At 34.3% G+C, this 22376-nt stretch overlaps 4 protein-coding genes and 1 pseudogene across 5 annotated transcripts; all 5 read left to right on the forward strand.

Annotated features, from left to right (window-relative positions):
* Positions 1-4350: 4350 nt before the first annotated feature.
* LOC112721704 (VAN3-binding protein) lies at positions 4351-7123 on the forward strand. 2 transcript variants are annotated; one of them, XM_072205995.1, is made up of 3 exons: positions 4351-4775; positions 5412-5495; positions 6570-7123. In XM_072205995.1, exons 1-2 carry the CDS (start codon positions 4442-4444, stop codon positions 5477-5479), a joined length of 402 nt encoding a protein of 133 aa, XP_072062096.1. In that variant the 5' UTR covers positions 4351-4441; the 3' UTR covers positions 5480-5495; positions 6570-7123. The 2 variants fall into 2 exon arrangements, with proteins under 2 accessions (XP_072062096.1, XP_072062098.1); XM_072205997.1 differs by having other exon boundaries at positions 5415-5495.
* On the forward strand, positions 6389-7123 carry LOC140176112 (VAN3-binding protein-like). The gene has a single exon (XM_072205992.1). The coding sequence runs from the start codon at positions 6564-6566 to the stop codon at positions 7092-7094; it is 531 nt and encodes a 176-aa protein (XP_072062093.1). The 5' UTR covers positions 6389-6563; the 3' UTR covers positions 7095-7123.
* Positions 7124-7228: 105 nt separating this feature from the next.
* LOC140173032 (uncharacterized) lies at positions 7229-12418 on the forward strand. Its single transcript, XM_072205987.1, has 2 exons — positions 7229-8064; positions 12280-12418. Exons 1-2 carry the CDS (start codon positions 7523-7525, stop codon positions 12308-12310), a joined length of 573 nt encoding a protein of 190 aa, XP_072062088.1. The 5' UTR covers positions 7229-7522; the 3' UTR covers positions 12311-12418.
* Positions 12419-12475: 57 nt separating this feature from the next.
* LOC112737616 (INCREASED PETAL GROWTH ANISOTROPY 1-like protein 2) lies at positions 12476-15415 on the forward strand (annotated as a pseudogene).
* An 838-nt stretch (positions 15416-16253) lies between these two features.
* On the forward strand, positions 16254-17220 carry LOC112737631 (diacylglycerol O-acyltransferase 3-2). Its single transcript, XM_025787610.2, has 2 exons — positions 16254-16727; positions 16961-17220. Exons 1-2 carry the CDS (start codon positions 16437-16439, stop codon positions 17036-17038), a joined length of 369 nt encoding a protein of 122 aa, XP_025643395.1. The 5' UTR covers positions 16254-16436; the 3' UTR covers positions 17039-17220.
* The last annotated feature ends 5156 nt before the right edge of the window (positions 17221-22376 follow it).

A 22376-nucleotide genomic window follows, 5' to 3' on the forward strand; every position in this document is an offset into this window, starting at 1 on the left:
AACTCTTAAGGACATGGAGAGAAGTATGATTAGTCATTCTTCCTTGCCTGAATCACTCTGGGGAGAAGCCTTAAAGACCGCAGTGTACATCCTTAATAGGGTGCCAAGCAAAGCAGTTAACAAAACCCCATATGAAATTTGGACTGGAAAAATGCCCAATATAAAGCATTTGCATATTTGGGGATGTCCAACTGAGGCGCGACCTAATAGGCCGCATGAAAGAAAATTGGACTTAAGGACAATTAGTTGCTACTTTGTTGGTTACGCGAGTGTTCACGGGGGTACAAGTTTTACAATCCTGCATCAAGGTCTAATTTTGAAACGGGAAATGCGAGATTTCTTGAGGATGTTGAGTTTGGGGGGAAGGGAATATTAGAAATGTTGCTTTTGATGAGGATTCTATAACTGACAATGATCAGGACCTTGTGCCTATTATTGTTCAAGATACAGTTATAGTACAAGAGCACAATGAGAATCCTACTATAGATCCAGTTACAGTACAAGAGAACAATGAGAATATCATTGTTGCTCAAGATATTGCTACAGCACAGGAAAATAATGAGAATCCTCCTCAATCCCAATCCATACAGCAAGCTCAACAACCTCAAGAAGTGTCATTAAGGAGATCCAATAAAAAAAGGAGAAAATCCATCTATGGTCTCAAACAAGCTTCCCGTTAATGGTATGACAAGTTTAATTAAGTCATTACCTCATGGTTTTGAGGTAAATATTATAGATGAATGTGTATACCGCAAGTTCAGTGGGAGTAAATATATCCTTTTGGTCTTATATGTTGATGACATTCTACTTGCTAGTAACGATATAGGCTTGTTGCATGAAACTAAGAAATTTCTATCGGACAAATTCGAAATGAAAGATCTTGGTGATGCCTCTTTTGTATTAGGAATCGAGATACTAAGAGATCGCTCTTAAGGTATTCTTGGATTATCACAAAAGAACTATATCGATAAGATTTTAAGTAGATATGGCATAGAAAGTTGTAGACCAATGGACACACCCGTAACTAAAGGAGACAAGTTCAGTCTCAAATAATGCCCTGAAAATGATCTTGAGAGGACAACAATGCATGATAAACCTTATGCATTAGCACTAGGGAATTTAATGTATGCTCAAGTCTACATATATCCCGATATATCATTTATAGTGAGAGTGTTAGGTAGATACTTGAGCAATCCGGATATGAATCATTGGATAGCTGTTGAACGCGTAATGCGTTGTTTAAAGAGAACAAAGGATTACATGCTTATTTATCAGAGATCAGAAAATTTGGAGATCATTAGGTACTCTGATTCCGATTTCATGGCATATGGTTGCGAAACTTTGTCACTAAGCTTCATATAGTAGATGACATTGAAAGACCATTAAAGATATTTTGTGACAATAAGTCAGCAGTATTATACTCCAACAACAATAAGAGCTTGACAAAATTGAAGCATACAGACATCAAGTTCTTAGTTGTCAAGGAGGAAGGTTAAGAAAAATAGATTTCCATAGGACATCTAGGAACAGAGTATATGCTAGCAGACTCAATAACCAAGGAATTGATTCCTAAAGTCTTTCATGAGCACACTGCTCGGATGGATGTCAATATTAGTGATGCCTTGGTTTAATGAGAGTTTATTTTATGCTATATGTCCTATGATAGATATTGAGTTATTTTCTACAGAACTAAGTTGATGGTTTATTTCATGTTATATGAAATGTTCATTTTGCAATATTTGTATTGTGTTTGATCTCAATAAAGTTGGACCAGCTGGAAATAGACATGCATGAGATCACTTGGCATGTAATTTCCATATTACTCATCCAAATTTGATCTATGTCGTTGAGTATATTAGGATGGTGATTGGCGTGGTTTAGTCACGGCATTTAATGTGATAAAAGCTGCGGTAGTTCCATATCTAATGTATGAGACGAAACAGATTGTTAAAGTAATGAGAGAAATAGCATTCAGATGCGCGCATAAAGTTTATAAAGACGTGATTATTTCAAGAAATAGCATATGTATAGCCCAAGTGGGAGATTGTTAGGAAATTATTTGATTTCCTAACTTATTTGTGGGCAATACATATATTAATTATAATGCGGAAGCGTACCTGAATTCATAAGAGTCAGAAATTGATGGAAGAATTTGGATATTGTGATTCTTTTGATCTTCCTCAATCAAAGTCTTCTGTATTCCTAGGTGGCTGAACTGTAACTCTTTTGATGGGAAAAGAGTAACAAAGACGGCTTTGGTATATTGGGACCGAAACCCTGAAGGTCTATTTATATTTGAGCATGTCACCCGTTAAACCCTAAAGCCCAAATAAAATAGTATCTAAAGCCCAAAAGATAATATATCTAAAATCCAAAAAAGATAATTATCTAAGGAACAAAAGATAATATCCGGTTTTATTCTCATTTAATTCCAAATCAAAAGTAATAATGACTTATTCAGTTAGCATTTACAACAATAAATGAGATCACCATTATATAAGTCATTTAATTTGAAATAGCATAATTTGTGATTATAATTAATATATGTATTGCCCACAAATAAGTTAGAAAATCAAATAATTTCCTAACAAAATAAGCCAAATTGAAGATATTTTTCTTTATTTGATCTAATTGATTGATAACGTTAAAATAAATAAAATCGTTTTCAGTAATTATTTATCTTATTATTTTTAGAACCTAAATTTAAGGATTCAAGTCTACACATTCAAACTATGTTAAGTTGTAAATAACTAACTTACAAGCCAAAACATCTAGCCCATTAAGACCTATATTGTTTGAGAAATTCTCCATATACAAGCATTTTTTTATACAAGTCTTTACAAGTTATTATATTAACGCGCTTGAACGTTACTGCACGTTCTTCTTCCTCTTCCTCTTCTTCTTCTTTTCTTTCGTTTCTTACTTTCTCTTTCTCCTTCTTCAACCGTTACTGCACAATTTCACTGCACCGTCTTCTTCTTCTTGCTGCACATTCTTCTTCCTCTTCCTCCTCTTCTTCTTCTTCTTTTCTTTCGTTTTTTGCCTTCTCTTTCTCCTTCTTCATTTACGTGCTTTTTTCTTTGTTTTCTTTTTTCGTTATTCTTGATTTCCATTATTTTTTGATATCAAGCTCTGAAATCATTTTTGAAGAAGAAGAAGCAGCAGAATATGAGGAGGAGAAAGAGAAAGAGTTCTGAATTATGCATAAAGTGTCCTTTGGGTGTATTTCTGTAATCGTTTGGGTGTATTTCTGAAGTTTCATTATTTTCAAAACGATTTCAAAACTTGATTTCAGAAACCATGAAAATCGAAAAAAAAAGAAGTAAGAATACCAGTAATAAACGAGTAAAACAACTAATGAAAAGGCAAAGAGAAGAACGAAGAAATATCGTTTGGGTGTATTTCTGTAATCGTTTGGGTGTATTTCTATAATCGTTTGGGTGTATTTCTGAAGTTCTATTATTTTCAAAACGATTTCAAAGTTTGATTTCAGAAACCATGAAAATCGAAAAAAAAGAAGCAAGAATACCAGTAATAAATGCAAGTAAAACAACTAATGAAAAGGCAAAAAGAATAACGAAGAAATATCGTTTGTGTGTATTTTCTATAATCGTTTGGGTGTATTTTCTATAATCGTTTGGGTGTATTTCTGAAGTTCCATTATCTTCAAAACGATTTCAAAGCTTGATTTCAGAAACCATGAAAATCGAAAAAAACGAAACAAGAATACCAGTAATAAACGCAAATAAAACAACTAATGAAAAGGCAAAGAGAATAAAGAAGAAATACATGGAGGAGGAGGAAGAAGAAGAAGAAGAAGAAGAAGAGGAAGAGGAAGAGGAAGATGAGTTGTTCATAATCTACGGTGAGTGAAGAAGAAGAAGAAGAAGAAGAAGAAGAAGAAGAAGAGGAAGAGGAAGAGGAAGAGGAAGAGGAAGAGGAAGAGGAAGATGAGTTGTTCATAATCCACGGTGAGTGAAGAGGAAGAGGAGTGGTTCATAATTCACGGTGAGTGTAGCGCTTTGGAAACTAAATAACGCATTAAAAGACTCTAATGTGTAGCAACTTGTAAAACTTGTAAGTCAAAAAGACTTGTATGTGTAGCAAGCCTCGTATTGTTTGTCCATTCAAGCAATTTATTTTGCTCCTTCATGTTGCTTTTTTCTTTCCTTTTATACTAGAAATTCTCCATCTTTATATCTAAATTTTATACCTTTACTAAGCCATACAAATTACAAAGACATAAAGTGTAAGATGCTATGATTCGAGACCCTTTTGTGTGTATAAGCTTTAATTAATTAATTGAGTATCCGACTTGACACTCTCACTCACTATAAAGCCACAGAAGAACCAATATACTCTTCTCCAAAACTCTTCAGTCTTCATTCACACTTTGCTCTCTCTATCTCTTTTGCTTCTCAAAATAAATTTTAACAAAAAAATGGAGAAAGAAAAACCAGAAACACAAGCATGGAGCATGTTGCTGAGGCAACCTGAGACACCACAAGACCCTATGGAGTTCTTGTCTCGTTCATGGAGTGCCTCTGCTCTTGAAGTGTGTAAGGTTCTTTCCCCAGCTCAACTTCCAGCACTACCTTCTTCTTATAAGGCCAACTACAACAATGGTGGTTGTTCTAATAATAATAGTAATAATAATCATAATTCTATGCCTATACTTGAGGACATTGCTGGTGAAGCTGCTGAAGAATCTGCCATTGTTTCTGGCAATCCTTTTTCTTTTGCTTCCTCTGAGACCTCTCAGATGATCACAGTCGGTATGTTCTTTCTTTTGCTTTATTAAGGATGTTAATTCAGTTTCAATTCATTCATGTTTATAACATGTTTTGCTGAAAATAGTAGAATCGCCTCTCAACTTGATTCGTAGGTCACAAACCATAATTTGAAAAAGTAGTACTAAAAAGATGAAATTATTTTAGAAATTATAAGCCAAACACAGCCTTAATCTACGCTCATCTTCTACAACAACTCACTTTCCTTGTTTCATGCGACTTTACTTTTGTTTTCACTTTTTACTTTTGTCTCTTTTTGATATTTTCTGTTCTGTTTTCTCTAGTGGTCCAGAAGCTTATTTGCGTTCTGCAGGGTCAGTCTTGTTGTTCAGTTTCTTTCCAAGCTTTCATTTTTCTGTTAATTTTGAATGCAAATCCTCCTCAGTAAGCTTAAAGTTCCATTTTTTCTTATCTGGGTCATCTTGGCAAAAACAGAACCATTCCAATTTTCATTTAGCTTCCATTTTTCTTGTCTTAAACAGCTTATGTTGAGTTATTCTTTAGTGTGTAGACTACGGAGTGTTTAACGTTTCACAATAGTTAGTGAGCACTTTATATGTTGAATTTTAATTTAGAAAAAGAAACTGAAGCAATTGGTGATTGTTGTTTGAGTTTGGTCAGCAGGAGGTGTCTCCAAGAACCTCAGGGAGGCTATCTCACAGCAATGGCCCTCCAGTTTCCCCAACTGAAATTGATGATTTCAAGGTAAGCATCCTTCTCTTCATTTTCATCTTTCTCTTTCTTTTTTAGCCATAGCAATAGCATGAATCCCATATCAACCTAAACAAGACACAGCCATGTTGATTTGTTTTGCCTTTCTTAAGGAAAGGAAAAAATAAAAGAAATATTTTTTGGGTACAAAGCACGAGCACTGACCAAACTGTACCATCTTAGTTCCAGCTTTCTCTGTAACCACAAACAAACTTCGATGACACTCGGAGGACAGTACCCACAGGTTCTCTCTAACACTAACAGACAAACAAAAAGTAGAAATTGAAAATGTTCTAGTTTTGGTTGCTAGTTAAAAAGGCTAAGCTTAATTTAGCTCCAAATGATTAGCACAAACAACAATTTTTAGAGGCGAATTTGTTAGTAATTGATTTTCTGGGGACTGACTTGATAATACATTAATAGTTAAAGTATATCGAAGATTAAGAGAAAAAAAAAAAATCCTTATTGGCATTTCTATCTAACATGACAAAAATTTGGTGTTACCATTTGTCTTTATTGCTGCTCTTGTTAACAAAAGTTGGGGAGGGAACAAAGAAAAGAAAAGAAAGAACAAAATCTCTATATTTGTTTGTTACATTGCATCTCTTCTCATGATTGTCTAAAACCTCTGTCATTCTTCCTGATTCTGGTCCCCTCATCCTACTGTGAAATTGGTTAACAAGATCCCACCTTGAACACCAACCAAAAACTGCTCCCTTTGAGTCCAAAGTTCAGCCCACAAGGGGATTCAAAATTCGTCTTTATTCGCCTTTAGCACTGGCACACCAATCTTGTTACCCATTTAGTCTCCCATAGCAACAATTGCACATTTTAAAGAAAACTAAATAATAAAAATTCCTCACAATTAAACAAGAGCAGAGTGAAACAAAAACACATCTAGTGTAAAGGTTTTTTATTATTATTTTGAATGGGACATCTAAGCTTAAGTTATCATAATAGAAATCAATCTCTCAATAATTCATAGTAGAAAAAGAAAAGAAGAAAAGTACATTGTGACTCGCGGAAGGAAGACATAAAACCTAATCTTTATTAACATCATATATGCAGTGTAGCCGGTCCAACAACAACAACCATAATAGCAACAACAACATCACCAGCCTGAGTAGTCAATACAGGGCTTCCGCCACCGGTGGCGCCGCCGTGGCAGCAGGTGGTAGTGGTGGCAAGACGGTAGGAAGGTGGCTTAAGGACAGGAAGGAGAAGAAGAAGGAGGAAACAAGGGCCCACAATGCTCAGCTACATGCAGCGGTTTCGGTTGCTGGTGTTGCCGCCGCTGTTGCAGCCATTGCCGCCGCCATAGCTGCCTCATCTGGGTCCGGCAAGGACGAGCAGATGGCCAAGACAGACATGGCAGTGGCGTCTGCCGCAACGCTTGTTGCGGCTCAGTGTGTTGCGGCCGCAGAGGCTATGGGGGCTGAGCGTGATCACTTGGCCTCGGTGGTTAGCTCCTCCGTGAACGTAAGGTCCGCCGGCGACATCACGACCCTGACGGCTGCCGCGGCAACAGGTATGCATATAGAAAAGCATTGTTATGAGATTAGAATAACTTTTCTTTTGTTGGATTTTATTTAAAGGAAAAGTCCACAATCAATTTTATTAAATTTTGGCAATCTAATCAACAAGTTTCTAAAAATTAGATTGGATTAGTGGGTTCGATCGAATTAACTGGAAATCGGTTTAGTTGATTTTTAGAATTTTTCTACAAAAAACCGATTTAAAACCGGCTGAATCGGTGGTTAACCGATAAACCGAACGAACCGGCCGGGTTTTTTCAAGTTTAGGTTAGCTGATCCAACAATCAAAACGGCGCCGTTTTGATTCCAGAGAAAAAAACAAAAACTCAATGCTGAGCTATCATCCCCTTTCTTTCTCTTAACAAACACACCCTCACCAACCCTAGATTCTCCTAAACGGCTAAACCCTATCAGAGCCACCATCACCATCTCCCCTTTCATTCTGCTCTTCTCCCCTCGTCGCCAGAAGCTAAGGTCGGTTCAGGGATGTTGTTGGCATCGCCGTTTTTCTGTCCGAGCTCTCTTTGTCGCTGCTTCTTTGCTCTTCACCGTGGTCGTCGCCGCTTCTCCACTCCTCGCCGTGGGTCGTCACTGCTTCTCCCCTCCTTGCCGTGCGTCGTTTCTGCTTCTCACCTCCTCGTCGTTTTTGGCTGTGGCCCCTTCTCGTCTCCCCGCCAGTCTTGTCGTCGCTGCCTCTCTGCTCCGCACCGTGTCTCACCGTCGTTGCTTCTCTGTTTCACGTTACCAAGGAGTGAGCCACCGCTGCCGTCCGTCGAAGTCAGGGCCTTCTCTCTTCGTTCCGTCAGGGTTCTCCAAGAACAACCCCTGTTGGCTCTCAGTCTCGTTCTCTACCGTCGACGTCGTCTGCTCGCAGTCGTCCTTCGAAGGTCAGTGCTCACTGCTAGTGCTTGTTCCTCGTTTGCTCAGCCGCACTTCTTCGCCGTCCGTCGTCCTGCTTGTCGCCTGGTCTCGGTCTCGGTCTTCGTCTCCGTGGTTTTGCCTCTCTGCTCCGACTGCTCGGAACAAAGGTAATGGTTTCTTTTTTTTTTAATTTTCGTTCTCTGTTCTTCTATCTTTACTCAGAACATTGAATCTTTTTGGGATTCTGTTAATGCCACTCAGATTGAAATTTGAATCTAGCTGTATTATATTCTGTATTCTTGTTTTGGATTGAATCATTGAATGATTAGTTGATTTATTTCGCAGGTTAATCTTTGTAAAAATTGTGCTGATTCAGTTGATTTAGTTCACTGATTAACCTTGTTAATCTTCATTAAAATTGTGCTGCTGTCTTTTGTTTTGTGTTTTATGACTCAATGTGTTTAGATTGTGACGGTGTTGATGACTTAATTGTGTTTAGATTGATTGACTAATTGATTATTGATTAGCTATGGCTGTTTTGCTGTGTTTCTGTTTTGTGTTTTGTGATTTTTATATATAGTGATGTGCTGTTGTTTGTTAGTTAATTTCTGTTAGTAATTTTAATCTGTTGAGTTTGATTTTAGTTAGTTAGTAGAACTTAGATTTAGTTTTCTGTTTGAATGGATTAGGATTATTAGTTGTGGTATGCTGCTGTTGGGTTTAGGGTTATTAGTTGTGTAAGACTGCTGGAAGTGTTTGTGAAATTCTGTTGCTTGGTGGATATTGCTGTTGAACATGGTTGAATGTGGTTAACTGTTTGGTTGGTTATTAACTGATTATTGATTGTGCTGAAATTGATAGTATGCTGCTGATTTTTTGTATTATTCTTAGTAAACTTGTATGAATTGAGGTTCAAAGAATGCTTTGTTTTGTGAGAAGTTGTTGAAATTTTGGTTGAATGGCAGTCTTTCGAATTAGGTTTTAAACCGGTACTTGGTGCATTAATTTTACATGTTTAATACGTATGCATGCCTGGTATTTGCCAAATTACCTCGAGTTTTTTATTAAAAATTTTGGTCAATTCCCTAACTCGATGCTTATTTTCTACTTTTTATGACTATTTGCATTGATGAGAATGTACTATGCTTATTGACCAAAATTTTGACACTTTTTTGAATGTTTAAGGTCTTTTGTCCAATAACACAAGATTAAGGAATTGATCCTATGTAACCCCATTTTATTAACTTTGTTTGTTTAAATTGGTTTTGGGTTATATTAGGCGCGAAATTTTATTGACATTAACCTTGTGGTATTGGTTGCGAAAGCTTTTTGGTGTTTGAACATGCTATGTGCACTTTAATTGAACATTGCCCTTGTTTGTTTCATTTTGTTCACCAATTGCTTATGAATGTGTCTCTATGTATATCTTGGATTCCAATTTGCATATTGTAGCTATTATGTAAATGGGATGACGGAATCTTGTTAGGCATGTGATTAAGAATGATATTTAGTTAAATTCTTTTATTGTTAAAAATCATCAAAGTTGAATTGTTATTGATTATCATCACTAAATTTTGAATTTATTGCTGTCTTGTTTATTTAAATTGAGAAAGTATTTTGTAACAGTGACTAATTTACTATCTCTTTTTGCATCATTAGTTATTTTTATTAATATGTTTTTAAAGACATGTATATTAACTTTTAATTTTAATTTTATTTTTATAATTTTATATTTTTATTTAATTATGCTAGGATCAATATCAATGGATCAAATATCAATTGATCAGTAACAAAATTGAATAAAAAAAATAAAAAAAATAGCTAAGGACACAATCACTATTCGAAATGCGACATTGACTAATGGAAGAGAGTTAAATTATGGGAAGTTTCAAAAGCTGAACAAGTTCAAAGACAGATAAAATATTTCAAAAGTTTTGACATTGCCGTCGGAATTTTTTTACCGGTATTGATTTATTTTGACGGAAATGATGGAGACAAGGAAATAATGGTCTTCATGTACGAGAATTATAACATGGATTTAGAAGGCATTTAGGCTGAGTATTGGAACAAATTATATGAATAGAAAGACGTGTCTTGGCAAAATAGACTTAGACTTAAGATACAATTTTGTGATATCTGAAAACATAGCTCTTATTATAGGAATAGAGGGAGGATATTTTCCAATGCAGTGTACAAAGATAAAATTATTTATGAGATGAATAGTCTACGTGAAGTTTTATTATCTTTATGGAATTTCGGTCCACCTCCAAGGGAATTTGACATATTTTTAAAGTTTTTATCAGAGCAAGTTAATCTGTTATTTTAATTGATATATTATTTTATTTGAATTTGTATATATTTTATAGATAATATTTATTACTATTATTTCAGGGCTGAATCATGAAAAATATTTTGTTATTCTTATCTTTTAAGTTATCAACAGAAATCATATTATTTTATTTAGTTCCAGAAATACCGAATGATCATTTAAGTCGGATTAACAAAAATAATAAAATTCTTGATGTCAATAAAAATTAGGCAAAAATATTTTTGCCATCATATATATATCTGTCAAATTGTTCTGATAGAGTGATAGATACAGAAATTGTTCCACCGCTCTAATTTTTTATTATCTCTAGCTGACCAATTTGTCAGATATATATGATGGCGAAAAAGTTCTTTTCTAATGTCAATTGACATCAAGCAATTGTATTTTTGTTAATCCCCTCAAGTGACCATTTAGATATCTGTGAAACTAAACAAACAAAATAATACGATTCTCTTGATAATTTAAAAGATAGGGATGACAAAATATCATTCTCCATAATTCAGTTCTGAAATAATAATAATAAATATTATCTATAAAATATATACAAAATTCAAATAAAATAATATACTAATTAAAAAAACAAATTAACTTACTTGGATTTTGAAGAACATGTCAAGTTCAGTTGGAGGTGAGCTGAGATTCCGTGAAGATAATAAAACCTCATGTAGACTATTCATTTCATCAATAATAATTTAATCTTTGTGCACTGCATTATAAAAGTATCCTCCCTCTGCTCTTGTAACAAGGGCTCTATTTTTAGATATCACAAAATTGTATCTTTGGTCCATGACTATTCTCCCATGGTGCATAGCTTTTACTTTATTATAATGTTGACCAGCCTTTTAAAAATTGTTTTACATGCATATTGAATTTACTCCAATCCTCAGCCCAAATGTCTTCTAAATTCATGTTGTAATTCTCGTACACGACCGTTGTTTCTTTGTCCTCATCATTTTCGTCAAAATAAATTAATCCTCGTAAAAAAATTCTAACGGCATGTCAAGAAATTTTTGAAACATCTCATCTATTTTTGAACTTGTTTAGTTTTAGCCTTTGAAACCTTCCATAATTTTAACTTCTCTTCCGTTGGTCAATGTTGCATTCCAATAGTGATGGTGTCCTTAGCTATCTTTTTTGTTCAGTTTTGTTACTGATCATTGATCCTAGTTGACTGATCATAATTAAATAAAATTAAGATTAAAAGTTAAAATACATGTCTTCACAAACATATTAATAAAAATCAAATATCAATTCTTAAACATAACTAATAATGTAAGAAGAGATAGTAAATTAGTGAACAAGACAGCAACAAATTCAAAGTTTAGTGATGATAATCAGTAACAAATTCAACTCTGATGATTTTTAGCAATAAAAGAATTTAACTAAATACCATTCTTAATCACATGCCTAACAAAAATCAGTCATTCCAATTACGTGGTAGCTACAATACGCAAATTGGAATCCAAGATATGCATAGAGGCGCATTCAAAAGCAATTGGTGAATGAAACCATAGTTTTTTTACTGTGGATGACGGCTCATCACGGTGAGCCAAAAAATCCGCCATAAAATTATAGTGGATGACGTTGCGGAAAATGGCGGATTACCAAAAAAATACACATATGTACAAAAAAAACTTGCAGAAAAATTGCAAATATAATAAACTATAAAATCTATCTATATAAGCAACTTTTTAGTCATAAAGTATCCAATTAATGTAGCAAATAAACATAACATCAAGTTCAAATCATTAACTCAAAAAGTCATAAGGAACCCACAAAATAGAAGACATAAAACATAAAAACTATAAACTATCTAAATTTTAGCTCTCATCAAATTCATCCAAATTAACACGGATTGATGGAGGTACACCTGCTGCATCAAGGGAATAATTGGTTACAGATTTCCAGGAAAAGGATTCTATCAAGGCAGCTGTGGTATGGTATTCTCTGTTGTGCATTTCTTCCTTGTGTTTCCATTATAAGAATTTTTTCTGTTGTATTGGTTAATATTTTTGCTTGAGATAATGATTTGATGTGACATGTTATCATTCAGTTATCCATTAAAGCTGGAGGAGTTGGATTAACTTTAACTGCTGCAAGCACAGTTATCTTTGCATAACTATCCTGGACTCCAGGTGACCTAATTATGGCCGAAGATTGTGCTCATAGAATTGGCCAGTATTCTCACTCTCATGAAGTAGAAAGGAGAGAGCTGTTACTAGTTGCATGACAACATTAAGAAAACAGATAATATCAAATGAAAAGAACTCACGTCGTACTTTTTTTTAGCAAAGGCAACATGCACTGTTATGGTTCTTTGACTAGTTATTTCTTGTTTACAGCCTTACAGGTGTCTTCAGTAAATATATACTACTTGCTGGCAAATGATATGGTTGATGACATCATATACTACATTTATTTTGCATTGACGATCTTCTATATTTTTACATCTTAGGGATGTGGTGCAATTCAAACTGGTTAATTTGGGGCAGGTACATCTCTACATCATCTTGGAACTATCATATGTAATGCAAAATGAACATAATGCTTAGTTTCATATGGTAAAATAAACTGGTGGTTCGATTCTGGTTTATATTTATATTTTGTCAAGATTTGAAGTCTGAGGTGGTGGTCTTCAAAGCCGAGTTGGATAAAGGGTTTGAATGTGGAGCTTGAATCCAAGAACAAGAAGCTCGGTGAGGATCTTGCTGCTGCTGAAGCTAAGATGGTAGTAGCTGTTGGTACCAGTGGCAAGGTATGAGAAGCTTTGATTGGTTTGTTTTCTTTTGATTTGTTTTACCTCAAAGCATGGAATGTGTCATAATTCATTGTTACTTATCTTGTTTTTCTCTTTATGATATAAAGGGTGGTTAATCCATGTCTTAAGAGTCATCAATCACTATCTGAAATAGTTTCTTTATTTCAATGGTTTTAACTTTCAATTCATATGGTGGAACAAAAATGAGATCATATATATATATATATATATATATATATATATATATATATATATATATATATATATGCTTTTATAAACTTTACTTGTTTTTGCTGAATGAAGGAGGCAATTGGGGAAAGCCAGAGCCCCAAATTCAAAGACATACAGAAACTCATTGCTGACAAATTGGAAAGGTCTAAAGTGAAAAAAGAAGCTACTCCTGAAGCGATTTTTCATAAAGCTTCTTCAATACCGTCTCCTACGACAACAATTCATGTCAATTCTGAATCCCAAAGTATAGAAAGAATGTCTCCACCAAACCAGTGCTTGCCACCATCAATGCCGTCTCAGCCTTTGGCAAATTTAGATGATATGAAGAGAGACATAAAAGGGCCTCTGAATCATCCGCAACCGGTAATGATTATTGCACACAGTAGCATTGTTGGAGAATTTCAGAACCGTTCAGCTCATCTTTTAGCAGTTAAGTATTGTGTGATTATTACACTTTCTAGTTCCTGTTTCTTTTTTCACCTCAAAATTATGTACTGCTAGTTGATGACTAATGAATTACCATACTTTCCAGATAAGGGTAGACATTGAAACAAAAGGGGAGTTCATCAATGACCTTATAAAAAAGGCGGTAGATGCTGCCTACATGGACATTGAAGAAGTCTTAAAGTTTGTTGATGGTGAACTATCCTCATTGGTACATTTCTCAGAAAATTATTGATCTGGTGGGCCAATGGCTCTTTATATGTTATTTCATTAATCATTTTGAAGTTATTATAATTACTATATGTAAAACCATTGTTTTAATAGATTTTCTGAGAATTTCTGAGAGGGTGAGCCTTGGTGCAACAGTTTAGCGTCTTGTGATTTCTGACTTGGAAATCAAGGATTGTAATATTTGAAAATGGATAGAATTTTTCTACTTTGCTTCTTACTGGCTTTGTCTTATGTATTCTACAGGTGGATGAGCGTGCTGTCTTGAAACATTTCAAGTGGCCTGAGAAGAAAGCCAATGCGATGCGAGAGGCTGTGGTTGAGTATCAGCAGCTTAAGCTATTAGAACAGGAGATTTCCTCCTACACGGATGACCCCGACATTCCTTGTGGAGCTGCCTTGAAAAAAAAAATGGCCAGCCTCTTAGACAAGTAAGATTTATGTCAAGATAATAGTATTCCTATTTAATAATCTTATGCATTATTTCATCTCATTGTGATAGGTCTGAACTGAGCATACAGAGGCTAATCAAGCTGCAAAATTCTGTCATGCGTTCGTACCAAGCGTACACATTCCAACCGCTTGGATGCTCGATTCGGGGATAATGAGCAAGGTAAATTTCTTTTTAACATATTTTTACTCTGAAGTGAGAACAAAGATTGAAATATGGTAAATGGTTTGCTTTACGGTTATCATTACTCTGGTAGTAGTGGAATAATTATAGTTAGTGATTATCCGAAATTTATCAACATAGAACTTGATATAGTAGTTGATTCACTGATCTGTTTGTTTTTACACATTATATGCACACGTTTCAATTCTCAAATAACATGTATTTTCCTTTATCTAGAGATATATCATTTCGTCTCTTGGAAGATATTGTTCCTTCAATTGTTAACTTTGTAGATTAGTAATAGTAAAGTGTATTCACAAATTTCACACTCATAAGTGAACTTCAAAGCTGCAATTATAAAACTTGATGAAATAAATACACAATCCATGCAGATAAAGCAGGCTTCCATGACTCTAGCCAAGATGTACATGAAAAGAGTGACAATGGAGCTCGAATCCAACTGGAACACAGACAGAGAATCTAGCCAAGATTCTCTTCTGCTTCAGGGTGTTCATTGATTTTCTTCTACTATACCCTTTTGGACTCTTGGTTGTCACCTCCAAAAGCTGGAATACTAACATTCATTACTATTATTCTTTTGTGTTTTCCTCTTTATCTATCTCCCTCCAATGGTCCCAAAACAGAAGAGGAACAAAAATGGAGAAACACCACATATTCACATCACAATCATGCATGAGATGAGGTTGATCTTTATGAAGAGGGAATGGCAATATGCTATCAAAATGGTTACAAACTAGCAGCTTCCAAGATCAACATGTCACAATCTAGGAATAGGATAATAGTTCAGTGTTATTAAATTTCAACAGTGAATTTGTTTGGTGTATGTACTTGTGTTCAGTGTTTATCGCTGTAATAACAATAAATAATTACGAGGAAAAATGTTTACTTAGTTTATAGCAGTGATGTTCAATATGTAGTGCTTGTAAAGAACATGTTGAAGCGTTTACTAAGCATGCTCTGGATGAAGTGAAAAACAAAAGAAAAAGGATAATAATAATAAGGAAAAGTCTAAGGGGCTAGTAATTTTGTTGCATTTTGGTCAGAGAAAGGAGAGTTATTGAATGAAATCTCACACCAATCTTACACCATCAAATCATCATTGATGGTTAGTTGATAGCTACTAATCACAAATGTTGTTGGTCCCTAGCATTACTCTAATAATAATTCATAATTTCTTTTTATGAAAAATACTAAATATAATATACTGAAAATTTGCCACTAAATTAATTTTTATTTATTTTTATATATATTAATTTACATATTTTCTTAATTTAATAATTTGTTATTAAAATAATTAAATATATTATAATAAAATAATTAGATTAATAATTAAAACTAGCTGCAATAATAATTTTTTGAATGTAAAGTTAGATAATTTTTTTTATATATTAGTAATTATTTTTTTTGGGTATATGTAATATATTTAATTTTTTATATGAGAATAATATCATATCTTATCACCTGAATGTGATCCATTTTAGGGATTACTTATCCTAAAAGTCTTGTAAATTTAAAATTTAAAATAGTACTAATAACAAATTAAAAGTAAAATCTAAAAGAGTCAAATATTTTCCTCTTGAAACGTACCGTTTCCAATTGATGCCTTTAGATCCACGTGTACTTTTAAACCGTTACAGGTCATTAAATTTGAACACGTGGATCTACGTGTCGCAACTTGTCATCCATAGTTAGTTCACGATGCATAAGCTCCGTAACCAGCACATGCCAGCACGCGCAATACAAAAATCCATGCCAGGTCACCAAAAGCGAATAATGAATCGCCACGACATTACAAATAGAGAAATCAATTTCTTCATAGCAGCTTCAAACAAAAGGAACGAACCCAGTCAAAAGTTCAAAACCACAGAAGAGAGAAAAGGAGAATTCGATTCCTAATTAATTCTCACCGTCAACGATGGAGGTTTCCGGCACCGTTCTAAGGAATATCACGTGCCCTTCCTTTTCCATGCACGTGAGTTCCCGTGGTGGTGGTGGTGGTTGCGTTTCGGTGCCGGTGAGGCTGAGGAAAAAGGCGGTCGTGCGTTGTTGCTGCGGGTTCAGTGATTCGGGGCATGTGCGGTATTACGGGGACGAGAAGAAGAAGAAGGAGAAGGAGAAGGGAACCGCTGTGTTGAGCACCAAGAAGAAGCTCAAGATGCTGAAGAAACGTGTCCTTTTCGATGATCTTCAAGGAAACCTAACTTCGGTAACTTAATTATTTTTACATCTTGTTGCTTTATGTTTGGACTGAAATTTACTTCATAGGGTTGAAATCAAATTTAACAGGTTTAGAACAATGCATTTGAACATGCGATTCCATTGATTATTTGGTGAATTTAAGTGATAAGTGCATGTTATTGTTGTTGGCCTTTAAGTGATTAACAGAGTCTCAAGTTTTTACTCAATGGTAAATTTAATTATTGTTCTGTTTTTACACAGGATGCTGCTGAGGTTTTGATGAAGCAGCTAGAGCAAGTAAGGGCAGAGGAAAAGGAATTGAAGAGAAAAAGGAAGTAAGAGGAGGCAAAATGTTACCTAGATTATTTCTTTATCAGGTTTACCATTGTAATTATTTTTTAGTGAGAGTACATCAAAAAAAGTACATAGTATATAAGGTGTAATAACTCAACAAATATTTTCTAAGGGGATTTTTCATTCTCTCCAATAATGAGAAGAACCTATCTCTCTCCCTCTCTTAATCCTTTCTGATTCATCAAACCATCAACATCACAGCTTGAACAGCTTAGGGCATGAGATTTTCTTCATGGTGTGGTGAGCGTGGAGAACAACCAAGCTGTGAATCAAAAAAAAAGAAAAAGTTGCGAATCCAATTTTGCCATTCTCTTTCTATCCCTAATTTTTCTTTCGACATTTTCTTTCCCCATTCTTACCTCTTCCTTCAAACTCATCCAATAGAGTTTGATGAGAGATTATTTCGCAAGATTCTTTCTTGATGAACATAGCTGTTCCGATCAACGAGTTGGAAGGAAGAAGATCTGAATCTCTGTGATTCATTGATTTCTCAAAATGGCAAACTTCATTGATTTCTCAAAATGGCAAACATGGCAAACAGATCCTCCCATTGCAGAGGTCGTGGAGCTACATTGGCTTGCTCTCATTGCAACAAGCAAGACCACACAGAAGATGTATGCTATAAGAAGCATGGATACTCCTCCCACTTCTACCAATGGCAGCAACATAACACCACTATCAATCACGTGATCACTGAGGGGCATGATGATATACTCAGTGACAAACAATTCCAGCTCAATTGTCTCCAAGAGAACATTGGAATATCAAGATCTGGATTCACTCCAGAGCAAAGATTTGCCTTGTTAGAGTTGATCAAAGACAAAAGTGTGCAGCAACAACCTCATAATGCAAATCAAATTTTGACTAATTCCATTCACACTTCCACTCCAGGTAAAACCATTGCATTACATTTTAATGCGAGAAATATGAGCATTATCACTCCAAAATCTGCACTATGGATCATTGATTCCGGTGCAACAGATCATGTGACTTTTGACTTAAAAGATTTTGCAAGTTTTCAAAATATTGATCCAATCAATGTGATATTGCCAAATGGAACCAAAACTGTTAGCACCATCATTGGCACAATCACATTTTCTAAAAATTTTTTTCTCAAAAATGTTTTATACATTCCTTCTTTTGATTTTAAATTGATATCTATGTCAAAGTTAACCTCAAACTTACATTGTCAATTGTTAATCAATGATAAGTGTTGTGAGATACAAGATAGATCCACATCAAAAATGATTGGCATTGCTGAGTGTATAGAAGGGTTATATACAATGAGTAGAGAACCAGAATTCTCTCATTTTCCCCCTCTTCCAACAAAGCAAGCTTCATTGGCGGTAACTACTACTACTCATCCCACCACACCTTCACACAGTGAGCACAACAACATTTGGCATCTTAGATTAGGACACATACCCATGCATAAATTGATTTTTCTGAAGAAGTATTATCCTTTTATAGATAGTATTGCTTCAAATTTTCCTTGTGATTCATGTCATTTTGCAAAACAAAAGAAATTATCTTTTAATCTTAGTACAACTAAAATAAAAGATTGTTTTGATTTAGTTCATATGGATATCTGGGGTCCTATTTCTGTCCCTTCCAATGAAGGACATAGGTATTTTTTGACTGTGGTGGATGGTAAGAGCAAATTCACTTGGATTTTTTTTATGAAAACCAAATCTGAAGCATCACAATTGGTTATTAATTTTGTGAATTTTGTCAGAGTACATTTTGAAAAACAAGTTAAGTGTATAAGGACCGACAATGGGCCAGAATTCACTCTAAAATCTTTTTTTTGCATCAACTGGAATTTTACACCAAACTTCTTGTGTAGAAACACCAGAGCAAAACGGGATTGTAGAGAGAAAACACCAGCATATTTTAGGTGTTGCTAGAGCACTGCTATTTCAATCAGGAATTCCACATTGTTTTTGGCAATACGCAGTTGCTCACGCCATTCACCTAATTAATAGGCTGCCCAGCACTAACCTGAATAATGCTAGTCCTTATAAGCTTTTGTATGGCAACTTACCTGACCTTTCATATTTAAGAGTATTTGGTTCTCTTGCATATGCCTCCACATTAACAAATTCAAGAACAAAATTAGACCAAAAAGCCAGAAAAACAGCTTTTCTTGGTTTTAAATTAGGAACAAAGGGTTTTCGACTTATTGATTTAAAATCAAAGGAAATTTTCATATCCAGAAATGTAATTTTTTATGAAACTCATTTTTCATTTTTACATTCCACTAGCACTGACATTTCTGTAGTGCCCATTCGTACTCCACAATGCATTGATCTTTTTCAATATGATACACCATCCACACATCATTTGCAATCAGGGGCGCAGGTAGGTATAAACAAAGGGGGGCAATGGCCCCCCCCCCCAAAAATTTTAGCTTTTATTCAAAAAAAAAAAAAGTCTGATCCCCCTTTTTTTATTTCTCAGCCCCCCTCTCTTTTTGTTTTATCTTTTCCAATCCTCCTCCCCCTCTCATTTTTAATTTCTACAAAACCCAGCCCAATAGCCCATCTGCCCATTCCCTATCCCTTTTCTATTTTCCAATCCTTATCTCTTTTTTATTTTCCAACGTATAATCACTAATCAGTTCCCCAATCCCCTTTTTCTATTTTTCAACATACAACCGGTCTCTTCCTCTCCCTCTCTTCCCACCTTGGCTTTCAAAAAATTCAGGTAACAATTTTTTCTATTCTTCTTCTTCTTTATCTCTTTAATCTTCTTATCTTTTACAATTTTACCTTTTTAACTCTTTTTTTTTGTTTTTTACAGATTAAAAAAAAAGAGTAGTTTAACAAGTAATTTTTCACTCCTCTTTCTCAAAAAAGGTTCTATTTTTATTTTTTTTTATATATTTAGTTATTTACTTAATTAGTTAATTTATTATTATTTGTTAATTAAGTTTATGTTATTATATGTTAGTTTGTATATTTAGTTTTTTTTATTAGTTAACTATTTAATTACAATTTTATATTATTTATACTAAGATATTAGTATTATTGTTCTGAATTTTAATATTTTATTTTAAATTGAAATATAATTTTTATATTTTATAAAGATTTAGACTGTAATTTATACTTTTTGCTAAATATATTTTAAATTATACTATTATAGGAACTTATTTGGCCATTTGAATTATGAGTAAGTTCAAAACCATTGATACATTTTTTAAAAGAAAAGATCAAGAGAATGAAGATGCTTCTACTATTACTACTCCAATACTTGAGGGGTCATCAAATTTCATTACTTCAAGTTCTTCATTGAATAGCTCAAAGCGTCCACGACTTCTTCCAAATCAACTGGATGTTTTTCGTTTGGAAAGAGATCCTGGAATGCGACCAATGATTTGGAAGTTTCCTCCAAATAAAAGAGATGAAATCCGTCGGGCTTATATTAAAGTTGGGCCAAATCAGCCAATTCTTGATAATTATCCATTTTCTAGTGATAAAAGTCATCGTCGCTTTCAAGCTTCATGGTTTAAATTGTTCCCATCTTGGTTAGAATATTCTATAGAAGATGATGCTATATATTGTTTTCCGTGCTTTCTTTTTGCTAAGGAACCTTCAATCAATACGGGTTCAAATGCTTTTATTGAGAATGGTTTCAGGAATTGGAAGAAAGTAAATAGTGGAAAAGAATGTGCTCTTTTGAATCACATTGGCAAAGGTCCTAACTCATTCCATCATAAGGCGCTGAAATCATGTGATGATTTGATGAAACAATCACAACATATTGACAGACTTCTTCATAAGCAAACATCAGAAGAGATTGAAAAGAATCGAATTCGACTAGGAGCATCTATAGATTGCATTAGATGGTTGACATTTCAAGGTTGTGCATACAGAGGACATGATGAAAGCCAAAGTTCAAGCAACAGAGGTAACTTTTTGGAAATGTTAAAATTTTTGGGATCTTACAATGAAAGAGTGAAACAGAATGTTTTGGAAAATGCTCCAAAAAATGCTAAGTATACTTCAAATGATGTCCAAAAAGAAATTCTACATATTCTTGCTACTAAGGTGAGAAATTCAATTAGAGAAGAGATTGGAGATGCCAAATTTTGTATTATTGTTGATGAAGCTAGAGATGAATCTAAAAAGGAGCAAATGGCCATTGTTTTGAGATTTGTTACTCTAGATGGTTTTGTTAAAGAGAGATTTTTTGATCTTGTGCATGTCACTGATACTTGTGCAACAACTTTAAAGAAAGAATTGATTTCTGTCCTTTCTCATTATAATCTCCAAGTTGAAAATATTAGGGGTCAAGGGTATGATGGTGCTAGCAACATGCGGGGTGAGTGGAATGGTTTGCAAGCTTTGTTTCTTAAAGATTCTCCACAAGCATACTATGTGCATTGTTTTGCTCATAGGTTACAATTAGCATTGGTGGCAGCTTCAAGAGAGGTACTTCAAATTCATGAATTTTTTACTCAATTAAACTCTATTGTCACTATTGTTAGTGCTTCTTCAAAAAGACATGATCAATTACAAGAAGCTCAAGCAATTGAAAATGCAAACTTGGTTGCTCAAAATGAATTAGAAACAGGCAAATGTGCGAATCAAATAAGCACTTTACAAAGAGCTGGGGATACTCGATGGAGCTCTCACTTTAATTCTATTTGCAGTTTGGTAAAAATGTTTACTGCTACCAATATTGTTCTCAATAATATCATTGAAGACGGGACAACTTATGCACAAAGAGGTGAGGCTTATGGTGTTAGTAAAATATTATTGTCATTTGAATTTGTTTTCACTTTGCACTTGATGAAAGAGATTATGGGAATCACTAATGTCCTTTGCCAAGCACTGCAACAACAATCTCAAGATATTCTTAATGCAATGCATATTGTTTCTACATCAAAGTTACTTCTTCAACAATTAAGAGATGGTGGATGGTGCAATTTTTTTGCAAATGTTAAAGATTTTTGTGAAAAACATGAAATTGAAGTCCCTAATATGAGTGCACAATATGTTTTTGGAAGAGGTCGATCTCGTCAACCAAGTGTGACAGTTGAGCATCATTATCGAATAGATGTATTCTTGGCAACAATTGACTCTCAAATACAAGAGTTGAATAATAGATTTAATGAGCAAACAATAGAGCTTTTGACTTTGAGTTGTGCTTTGGATCCTAAGGACAATTTCAAATCATTCAATATTCAAGAAATCAGCAAGTTAGCAGAGAAGTTTTATCCCCTTGACTTTCCTTCTAATGAGCTAAATATTTTGAAATCTCAGTTGCAACATTATCAGCATGATATACCAAATCATTTGAAAGGCATTGGTACACTTTT

Source organism: Arachis hypogaea, chromosome 2, assembly GCF_003086295.3.
Source record: "Arachis hypogaea cultivar Tifrunner chromosome 2, arahy.Tifrunner.gnm2.J5K5, whole genome shotgun sequence".
Lineage (NCBI taxonomy): Eukaryota > Viridiplantae > Streptophyta > Magnoliopsida > Fabales > Fabaceae > Arachis > Arachis hypogaea.

Coding starts and splice junctions, on each gene's coding strand:
- LOC140176112 (XM_072205992.1), top strand. CDS start 6,564: ATGCAGTGTAGCCGGTCCAACAACAACAACCATAATAGCAACAACAAC.
- LOC112737631 (XM_025787610.2), top strand. CDS start 16,437: ATGGAGGTTTCCGGCACCGTTCTAAGGAATATCACGTGCCCTTCCTTT. Junction 16,728..16,960: donor TTCAAGGAAACCTAACTTCG/GTAACTTAATTA, acceptor GTTTTTACACAG/GATGCTGCTGAGGTTTTGAT.
- LOC140173032 (XM_072205987.1), top strand. CDS start 7,523: ATGTTGTTGGCATCGCCGTTTTTCTGTCCGAGCTCTCTTTGTCGCTGC. Junction 8,065..12,279: donor TCCGACTGCTCGGAACAAAG/GTAATGGTTTCT, acceptor GTTATCATTCAG/TTATCCATTAAAGCTGGAGG.
- LOC112721704 (XM_072205995.1), top strand. CDS start 4,442: ATGGAGAAAGAAAAACCAGAAACACAAGCATGGAGCATGTTGCTGAGG. Junction 4,776..5,411: donor CTCTCAGATGATCACAGTCG/GTATGTTCTTTC, acceptor GAGTTTGGTCAG/CAGGAGGTGTCTCCAAGAAC.